Raw genomic sequence first — 11,352 nt, forward strand, 5'->3', positions numbered from 1 at the left:
TATACAATAGATAATATTTTAGTGGTACCACAATGGAGGTAGAGAATAAATTGTACTGTAGTGAAATAACACAGAAGACACGGAAAAATATTGCAGTGATATGTTTTAGTAAATGTAACTTAAAAACACAGGAAAAAGTATTGTATAATTATTATACAATTATTACTTTATTCAGAAGTGAATAAAGTATTAGAGATTAATATTATAGTGATTTCACACTAAAATAAAGGTAAATACATAGTAATGAAGAACAAGAAGGCAAAGTATTGTAACGATATGATATTGAAAAAGATAAGGAATAGTGCTGTAGCAGAATTTCATTAATATTAGTTATAGTATACAATAATGGTCTTTACTCAAATCGAAAAGGCAGCAATGCAAGGACATCACAAACGTGAAACTTATCTCTTAAACTAAAGAAAAATAATCATATATTGAACAGAAAAACGTTAATCTTCTAGCAATTTTGCTTACCTTCAATGCGTTTGAGAAATAATGTCTCTTGTTTTAAAATAAAAACTAATGTGACAAGAACAACCTGCACGATAAACAAGAAATAGTCGTAATGATAATCACACTATTCGTCGTTGAGACGTTTACGAATTCAAATGTTTGAATCACGTGTAAGTTCAGTCCGTTACGACTCGCTTGCTTAACCGTCAACGGGCGTTCGTTGTTCCGTAAATTTCTGCTTGGGGTTCTGCTTAGAAATTATTATTATTTATTGGCTATGATAAGACTACTTTTTAAAATATAAAATTAGTCTGTTTCTTTCAGAAAAAACACTTAAGTAGAAAGTACGGAGATTATTATAGCTTGTTTTTATTTATCTGTCATTTTATTTATTTATTTATTTTTCATGCAGTTATGAAAAACTACTTGATGCATAAACAAGTACATAATTCTGAAATCTGTTTTAGAATTAAAGTATTTGCTTCTGTTTGAACTCTGTTTTAAATCATTGTGGTATATAATTTTGCATCTGTTTTAAATTATAAACACACTAAATGAAAGTAAGGGGTTAGAGAAAACTAAGCCATCATAGGATTACATTTGAACTATTAACTTTATACTGTGTCCACACACTTGAAGTTTTTCGAGTACTTTTTGTTTATCAATCTGAATATTAGATCTGAATTTGTTCCATAACTAAGTTCCTTTCTAGAAAAACTAAATTAAATGTTTTTAGGGGATAGTTTCCCATACCTAGTCTCTAACAAACTATGGATTTAGTTAGTGAATACACAAAACATTTGTACTCCAAAACTTTACGTCTTCACGCATAACGAATACAGATTGAATGTAGAACAAAAAGTGATTAGGATATTATTTATTGATAGAACGTTCAGTTATTATATGCGTTCATCTGATGAAAAAACAACAACTAAAAAAACATACAGACACATGTGCCACTGTTCCTGTTCGTGACGTCACAAGTATATAGAGCTAAACGAATATCTTGGATAAGTGTTTTCAAACAACAATACATTTATATGTGTTTCACAATGAACATTTTCAGAGTGACATGTGTTGATATAACATATGAATTACACAAGAAACAACAGACAGTCTGATCAATTTACAGACTAGTGTAATATTTCTTTTAAGTTGAATGTTACAATTTCCAGTGCAACGTAAACATGTACATTTCAATAGACTATTCAAAGTCTTATTTTACCCATGATAATATAAGTATCCAAACTTAAAAATAGTGATTACACTCAAACATATTTCAACCTAAACAATACACATATATGTATGTTTCAGCAGCTTAATTCGTTCTATAACTTCCCACTTGACAATTTACCTATTAAAATCTAGGAAGTTAACAACAAAACGCATAGAATGGACTTTAGTTTTTTCTTGACAATGTACATATCCACGCTTTAATATCCACAAGTTACTGACACTATTTCAATTCACGTCAGATGTATGAAAGCGTTAGTAGCTGAATAACACTTGCTAACAATTAAATATTAAGTCTTAAAGTTTTCTTGAAATTATACGCACACAAAAAGTTTGCTAACAAATATTTGTATTTCGCATTATACATTCTTCATATTCTTAATTCCATAATGAGTGAAAAGTTTTCATAATGATTGTATTGGTCCTTAAATTCTTATTGGCATCACAAGCTTAGAAATCTCGGGCACTTTGCTAACAGTTATTCATTTTCATAAAAAAGACGCCTATATATGTATCTATGTTTACTCCATTTTTGAACTATTCGCATGATATTTGATAAAACGAATTGCAATTTTGAATGTAGGCTCTTGACCATCACTAAACACAATTTGTATATAATTCATTGATAATTGTATGTTTTTCTTGCGTTGTTTTAGAAGACGTACATGAGTAATTAGGTAAAAGAAATAATACTCTGAAGACTGTAATACCTTAATTAGTAAGTAAGAGAAAGAGTGTTCTAAAAACCGTAAAATCTGAGTTACCAGATAAGAGAAAGGGTGTTCTGAATACTGTAACATCTAAATTACCAGATAAGAGAAAGGGTGCTTTGAAAACTGTAACATCTAAATTACCAGATAAGAGAAAGGGTGCTTTGAAAACTGTAACATCTAAATTACCAGATAAGAGAAAGGGTGCTTTGAAAACTGTAACATCTAAATTACCAGATAACAGAAAGGGTGTTCTGAAGACTATAACATCTGAGCTACCAGATAAGAGAAAGGGTGCTCTGAATACTGTAACATATGAGTTACCAGATAAGAGAAAGGGTACTCTGAATACTGTAAAATCTGGGTTACCAGGGAAGAGTAAGGGTACTCTGAAGACTATAACATCTGAGCTACCAGGTAAGAGAAAGGGTGCTCTGAATACTGTAACATATGAGTTACCAGATAAGAGAAAGGGTACTCTGAATACTGTAAAATCTGGGTTACCAGGGAAGAGAAAGGGTACTCTGAATACTGTAAAATCTGGGTTACCAGACTGTAACATCTAAATTACCAGATAAGAGAGAGAGTTTTCTGAAGACTGTAACATGTGAATTACCAGATAAGACAATAAGTTTTCTGAAGACTGTAACATCTGAATTACCAGATAAGAGAGAGGGTGCTCTAAAGACTGTAACATCTGATTCACCGGATAAGGGAAAGGGTGATCTGAAAATGGTAACATATGAGTTACTAGATAAGAGAAAGAGTACTCTGAATACTGTAAAATCTGAGTTACCAGAGAAGAGAAATGGTGCTCTGAAGAATTTAACATCTGAGTTACCAGATAAGAGAAAGGGTGCTTTGAAGACTGTAAAATATGTGATGTTTGATTTTTATTCCTAAGTATGTGAAGCAGCAGTAATCCTTAATTCGTATTTAACAAAACTAAAATATCGGGAATAAAACCCAAACTATTTTTCTATTCACTGGAGCTAAATGCTAATCATACATTCAATCATTTAAGAATAATAACAGTGTATATTTTTCTCATATAAACATACATACTTATGGATCAATGTGTTTACGGGCAAAGATTTGATTAATTAAATATTTTATTAAAAAATTGCAGAGTAGAGTTATTAATTTGCCAACCTTTTACCACAAGGCCTTAATTGCTAATACCGGAAAACCTGACAACCTGAGTCAGGTTGTACACAGTAATGGCATTGTTTCATTTCAGTAGACTAAAATATGTACATTAGATTCCACCTTTTCCTTATAATAAATAGACTAACTTAAAATATATTATTTGTATTCTACTTTCTTTCTGACAACCTACGTTTTTCATGCCTCAGTACATTAAAATATGTACATTAGGCTCCACCTTTTCTTTATAATACATAGACTACCTTAAAGTATTTTCGTTGTATTCCACTTTTTTCCCTGACAACCAACGTTTTGTATGCCTCAGTACATTAAAATATGCACATTAGGCTCCACCTTTTCTTGATAATACATAGACTAACTTAAAGTATATTCGTTGTATGCTACTTTCTTCCTGACAACCAATGTTTTGCATGCCTTAGGATAATAAAATATGTACATTGGGCTCTACCTTTTCTTTATAATACACAGACTAACTTAAAATGTGAAGAAGAGCAGTCAACTATTTGAAAGCGCTCGAGTTTTGGGTCTCGTTTTGAAAATATTACAACTTTTGTAGGTGATCCTGTGTGCTAACTACTTAACCTGGATTTGAAATATGTTCGCTGTAGTTTATGAAAGCAGTTACAAACTCAGTTTATTTCTAAACATTATTACCTTTGGTCATAGTTATATTATGGACCACTTTCTATGTTGATCCGAACTTTGTAATATAAGTAGAGGTATATCCATGAATCTCAGCTCATATTATTATTCAATAAAGCAGAGAGTAAGCTTGAAAACGTAATCGTGGTCACAAAAGTTTTTAGAAAAACTGTTTTTTCAGAGATTTCTGAAACTGCAATGAATTGCTTGAGGTTTGAAATCTAGATAATTTCTAAATTATGGTTTATCTTGATAAAATTATGAATAGAGTTTTTGTATCACAGTAATGTTAAACCAGGGGGTTAGGCTATCACCTTCTGATAACATATATAATTATCGATAATGTTAAATGTCCATTGAAAATACACGGGAAACAATAACTACACACAACAACAAAATTTAAAACTTACACGTCCATGCCAGTTTATTGTAACTCTATGTAGTCAATCCTGAAAATCCCCAAAATACCATTGATTTTCCTTTACCAAAATTTTAAAAATCTAAGTTTATAAATATTTATAATGAACGAGACTTTACATGTTCATGTATTTGTGTGTGTGTGTGTGTGTGAATGCGTATATCCGCTCCTTAGAGTCCCCCCAAAACCCTTTAACCTCACGTGGGGAACTCCATTTCAAAATGTTTTGACTCTGAATTAGATAATTGTTTTGAATAATTCCTTACAGGTCAATACCAATTTCAAGCAAATTGATTCAATTAATCCTGAGAGGTCACTCTGATTCCCAATTTGTTTTTATCCTGCTGACTACTCTTTCCAATTTTTTTATCTGTTAATATTTTGTGTGGGTCAAGAGCCTACATGCAAAGTTTCAAGTAGTTTTTATCAAATATTGTGCGAGGCGTTCAAAAATCGAGTAAACACAGAAGCATAGATACATGCATATGTACCGTTCAGAATTACTGTGTAGTTGTATTCTTATCACAGTCTTGTTATACCACGTGGTTAAGCCATTACTTTTTGATAACATATAAAAGAACAGGCAAACTTTGAAGTAAACGTAGCTATGAAACAAAAACAGCTACAAACAAAGATAAATTAGACATTTTTTAAGACAAATTTTACTTGATACAAGAAGCAAGCCATACAAATAGATAAACGAGATGAAATATTTGAGTTTACAATATTAGCCTACCACAGCCATTTAAATTTTGCATATGTTAGGGAACTTAAGAATAAAAACTAAATTAAATTTGAGGCATATTTTTCTGAAGAAGGAGAAACTGAAATATGGTGAAATTCAAACTTGACTTTGCTCTATTCAACTGAGCAAACGCTGACTTTATCAGTCTTTTTCTTTTTAAAGAAACAAATACACAAGAGTGTTAAGTTGTACAAAAAAGTAACAGTCTTTAAAGCTCAGAATCTAGTCGATGTCATTTCAGTACAATGTTCTAATTTACTTATTTTAAAAAGCTAAAAACATAAATACTGGGTGTTATAATATGTGAGGCACGGTAGCTTAGTTGGGGAAAGTATTTATATACCTAATAATATCGCAGTTTCGACTCAGTTTGGAATTATTTAATTCACAAGAGCACATGGATTTTTTATTTTTATTTTTGCAATAGATAATCAATTATTAGTTTATATTTTGTGGTTTTACTGTAATTTTTGAAAACTAAAAACAGAATATTGTGAGTCTTACTTTCAAGACTCACGACGTGTCACACATGACTCTTTTCTCCAGAATAATTTAAAGTTAGATATTTTCATTAGTGTGAATTTTCCTCTGTGATACACATACAGAATCGAAAAGTTTATGGTAGAATATATTTTACACAAATATTATGATATTTCTTAAAACAATCTAAATATAAAACTCCGCGTTTTCAAGAACTTCTGCCTATCATATTATTTTTACCAAACAAGAATATGAAACATAGGTGAAGGATAAGAAAACATGATTGGTGAGGATTTAACTAAAGATCCAGTAAAATGGGATGAAAGGAATGGTCCTATAAATGAACACGTGCAAACTAATCAATTACTCACCGGCCCTGTCCTGATTTGTTTTAGCAATTCTTACTGTAAACCCCCTTGCCCTTTCATAGGGTGGCACTGCACTTTGAAACAAGATACTACTGAATATATTAAACTTTTAACGGATAAAGTTACGGCAAAAGCTATGTATTTGTGGAGGAGCTATATCCTTTATCATGGAACTGTCACAAAGTGAAGCTGCAGCTAAGACAAGAATAACACTCTTTCACAACTTTTCAAATATCAGTTTCAACCAATATTATGTTTCTACGGTAAAAAGTAAAAGTTCACTTATTTTGTAAAATATTTTTTGCTATTAAAAAAACGTTTAGGTTATGTAGTTTTGTATTAAAAAAATACGAATTTTAACGACACTAAATGCTAAAGTTTTTGTTATCTTTTCCTGTAATTATTGTTTTTGTTTTTCATAAATACAATATGTAAAATTATTAGTTATTGACGTCACTTTCAAGTCATGTGTATGTTTTCTATTATAAAAATCAATTACTGCATTGTATAGTGATTTCAGTTGCAAAGAATAATTGATACCCCATATAGATGTATTGCTTGCTACATTACTTATTATATTACGTAAATATTTCTGTTATAAAGAATATTTATTAAGTTGTGTCAACTTTTCATCCAGTGAAACACATATTTTTTTATATTGTTTTCGATTTTAATAAGAGATCCTTCCATCGAACAAAATATATTACTTTATCAAATGATTTGATTGGTTCGGTTGTTGAAATGGAAGCCAACTAAGTTCTAAGAATAACTATAGTAACAGCATACCTTGCAATTCGATTTCGCTTCTTCTAGAACCACATCTTATTACACCCTTAATCTTTTATTCCGAACTTGCTCGTAGTGCTTATGAACGCACGTGTCTTCTAGTGTCAAGTGTCATCCAGCTAGTCATGGGAGGGCAGTAGAACTGGTGTCTCGTGATTTAATAGGATTTCGGCAAGAAAAATAGTCTGATTACTCATTTGACTTAAAGCCAGAATTTAAACAGTAAACGTTAAAGGTATAATTTTTCATTACACATCCCAATGTTTCTTTGTCGTTTTGTTATTTCTTTAGTACCTATAAAACACAAGTAGGCCCTACCTAATCACCAGGTCATATTAAGGTCACTAGTTTGAAGATAAGCAGTTGTTTAAATACTATATGTACTTATAAAAGTCGAAGACAAGTTAGTTTAGGAATAATGTGCATCATTTGGAGGTGAAAAAACAAGTCGATGATTTTGGTTGTTATCCTAGTCTTAACTAATTTGAACTGTAGTTGATCGTTATTTTCGTAAACTGCTTTAATATTAAAAAGAAGGAAAAATTCAACGTATGTGACACCTAGATCATCAGACCTGTTTTAGCTTGTTGTAAAAGACCACCAAACCTGTTCATCTGTTCTGTCTTTATTTTTCATTTTGAACAAGATAAGGGTGACATTACATTAAAATTTAGAGTAATGGCCTAATGTTCAAAGAAAAACATCTCAAATCTATTGTATTAACCATCAAAGTGCTTGGTATTAGGTATGGTTTTCAGTATGAAGTTCCCTGAACAAGAAATACGTCAGAACATAACTGTAACTAGAGAGGATTAATGATGTGACGAGAGCTTGAGCAAAATAAGGACGGAAAAGACTAGGCAATGATATTTTTCAAACAACTTACCAGTGTACGCCTGTGATTCTGACGAAGTCAATTTAAATAGTCTTATGATTCATTATACAGCACTTGGTTACACTGATAGAGTGTACTGTATACCTTGTCGTTTTATATTATTCTGTACTAAGTTGTACTTTACTGTGATGTTCTATAGCGTAACGCATTGTACTGTACTGTAGAATAGATTACTTACATCTGTTATAATAATATATACTATAATTTTATGTTACATTATGCTGTAACATACCATACTACATTATATTATATTATACTTTACCATAACATTCTATACCCTTCTATTATACCACATATGTATATATAACAATAACTATAAACAGTATTTATATCTGGTTAGCGTTTGCTTTCCTTTTCTTTTGTAAAATATCAAATCAAACATTATTGAAGCTATTATTTGTGATGGGGCTGAATGGAAGTAACGTAATTGACTACATCAGTCAAATATCAATTCACAATGCACCTGAAACACTTAAACCTAATCATTCAAAACAAGTTCTAGTTCTCCGATCTGGAGAGATCCTACAGAAATTAAGCATCGAATATAATACAATTTGCTGTCCGTGTATTAAGTTTGTACAAGAAACACTGTGAATCTAAAATATTTTATAATATCTGAAAGGAATAAGAACGCGTTTGGTTGTTTATGGTGAAAATAATGTAAGAAGCACTACCTCCCATGTTGGTGGAATATGTTTTCAAATTCCACATTAATTTATGGAAAAAATGAAAGGAGTAAATTTTTCATGGAGTTTTGTTTGTTTGCTTCGAATAGTTAGGTAAAGCAACATAAGGGTTCTCTGCGCTAGCTGTCTTTACTTCTGAACTGATGGAGTGAAAGAAAGGTAGCTAATCAACAGCAATTAGCTCCAACTCTTGGCTACTCTAATCGCGTATTGGGAGTTGACTGCCACTCTTTTAACACAGTCATGGCTCCAAACAGGAGGGAGTGATTTTGTTGCAACGGGACCTGAACCATGGATCCTTAAATTCACTGTGAGGAATGCTAACCACTAAGCCATGTCGAACTCGTTTTGCTATTGAGTATTTTTTATTCCTCTAAATAAGCATTTATTTTGATATTGATTGAACAAGTACTCAGATTATTCACAAATCAATGCAATTATTGCAAGGAATACAAATTAACTTTTTTTAATAGTTCAATAATACCTCATTTCATGAAGACTGAATAAATCAAAATAATTAAAAGTACAATGAATGACACCTAAATAAATCATGGTAATATTTTGATGTATTTTCCGACTAATTATTTCCTTCATTAACCTCTAATAAGGCTTTTTAACTACTGGTGTAAGAGACAACCCTACCAGTCATCAATGGAAACTCAAATTGATGTTAATTTTATAGTTATTTTACCGCATTCTCAAGACACTATTATAGTAAGATCTTTACTTCAAAGGTGTTATCTAGATAAGGAGACGATGTAATTATTTACACCGAAACATGTAGAATTTTAAGTTTCTTTTAACTTGTATATCTTTAATTTTTAACTTGACAAATAAATGTTTGTGCAAGTAAAAAACTATGATTTTCGTTTCATTATTTTATTTAACATTTTTGCACAAGAACTGTCAGTTTTTACGTATTATGTAAACCTGACAACAAATTGTGATAATCAGGTAAGTGTACAATTTATATAAATCTAATAACAAATTGTGATCATCGTGTAAGTGTACAAATTATATAAACCTATCAACAAATTGTTATGACCGGGTAAGTGTACAATGTATATAAAACTAACAACAAATTGTGATGATCAGGTAAGTGTACAATTTATACAAAACTAACAACAAATTGTGATGATCAGGTAAGTGTACAAATTATATAAATCTAACAACAAATTGTTATGACCGGGTAAGTGTATAATTTATATAAAACTAACAACAAATTGTGATGATCAGGTAAGTGTACAATTTATACAAAACTAACAACAAATTGTGATGACTGGGTAAGTGTACAATGTATATAAATCTAACAACAAATTGTTATGACCGGGTAAGTGTACAATGTATATAAAACTAACAACAAATTGTGATAATCATTTAAGTGTACAATTTATATAAACCTAACAACAAATTGTGATAATCAGTTAAGTGTACAGTTTATATAAATCTAACAAATTGTGACGATCGGGTAAGTTTATAATTTATATAAACTTAACAATTTGTAATGATAGGGTAAATGTTCAACTTATATAAACATAAGAATAAATTGTGACGATTGTAGAATTATGATATTGATAATAACACTGAATTTGGATTTATACAAGCGAAAATTAATTATTTCGAATCACAGGCAATTCTTTGTGCCATTTTCAGTTATTTTTTAATGTCTAACAGCAAAATAAAATTCATCATGTATAGATTTTAAGAAGAAATCAGCGTCAGATATAACATGTTGTGACTGTATATCCATACATAAGTTACTATAAGTTTGAATATTTGATCATATTCTGTGAATAAAAGAATTTGGTGTAATTACATCTGAAGATACGTTCTTCTTCTTCTTTTTTTTTTTTTTTTGTAAATGATAATGTATTTCTTCAATTACGCCCAGTTAAAGGTGTCCAACTATCCATAACACCTTTAATTTTCCAGATCTTCAAAATTTTGAGTTCCTTGTTAATTGGTTCAGTGGCAAGTCTGAAGGTTTATAACGCTAAAAACCGGGTGTTGATACTTGTGGTGGGCACAGCAAAGATAAACCATTGTGTAGCTTTGGTTTAACAACAACCAACTAAACAAAAGCAAATACTTGTTAATATATTAGGAAATAGGAAGAGAAAAAAGCAGCCTCAAAGCGCAGAGCGCGTTTTTACGACAACGGTCAATAAACCATGAATCCTCAAATTGGCAGTCAGAGCACGCTATCCACTAGGTCAAGTCCGGTCTACCAAAAGTCTATGTAAAGAAAAATGTAGTATAAAGCATTTCAAGATAAGGGTCAGTATCTTCACAGTCTTCCTTGATACACATGGAAATGTTATTGTATCATTTCCGACCACAGAAGAAAGAAAGTTATAAACCTCAGTACTGTTTGAACTACAACACATTAGTATCCTGGTATTACTTTGTGATTTAAAAGAAAAATGAGTAAATTAATATATTTTCAAAGCCACTAGTTTAACCACCTACATCATTCAAGTAAAGTTTAAACCATAATTCCGCGGTTTCTGAGCACCCCTAGTTGTCTCTCAAACCCCTTCGGGGCTTGTTAGATTTTAAAACAAAACTCCTGCCAATTTTATGTTGTATTTTATTTATATTAATACCTTGTTCAACGTATTTCTTTGTCTGTCTCGGGTAAATTTGTGTTGGTGTGTCTAACCCTAAGAACTCTTCGCTAATCTGTCTCGGCATTTCCAACGTCTTTGGTGACATTCTTCATGGCAGCTAGTATATGTATGTGTATATATATATATATATATATAATAG

The 11,352-nt window shown here is 30.9% G+C and overlaps 1 protein-coding gene across 1 annotated transcript in view; it reads right to left on the reverse strand.

Moving 5' to 3' along the window:
- Nucleotides 1-11,298, reverse strand: part of LOC111087639 — a 118,991-nt gene extending 107,693 nt beyond the window's left edge. The window contains exons 1-3 of the mRNA XM_022394967.1: nt 11,190-11,298; nt 3,013-3,122; nt 475-577 (exon numbers count right to left, since the gene is read on the reverse strand). Coding sequence (XP_022250675.1) covers nt 475-577; nt 3,013-3,122; nt 11,190-11,298 — 322 coding nt within the window. The remainder of the gene's footprint in view (nt 1-474; nt 578-3,012; nt 3,123-11,189) is intronic.
- Nucleotides 11,299-11,352: the final 54 nt, after the last annotated feature.

This window comes from Limulus polyphemus, unplaced genomic scaffold (genome assembly GCF_000517525.1).
Source record: "Limulus polyphemus unplaced genomic scaffold, Limulus_polyphemus-2.1.2 Scaffold73, whole genome shotgun sequence".
NCBI classification, from domain to species: domain Eukaryota; kingdom Metazoa; phylum Arthropoda; class Merostomata; order Xiphosura; family Limulidae; genus Limulus; species Limulus polyphemus.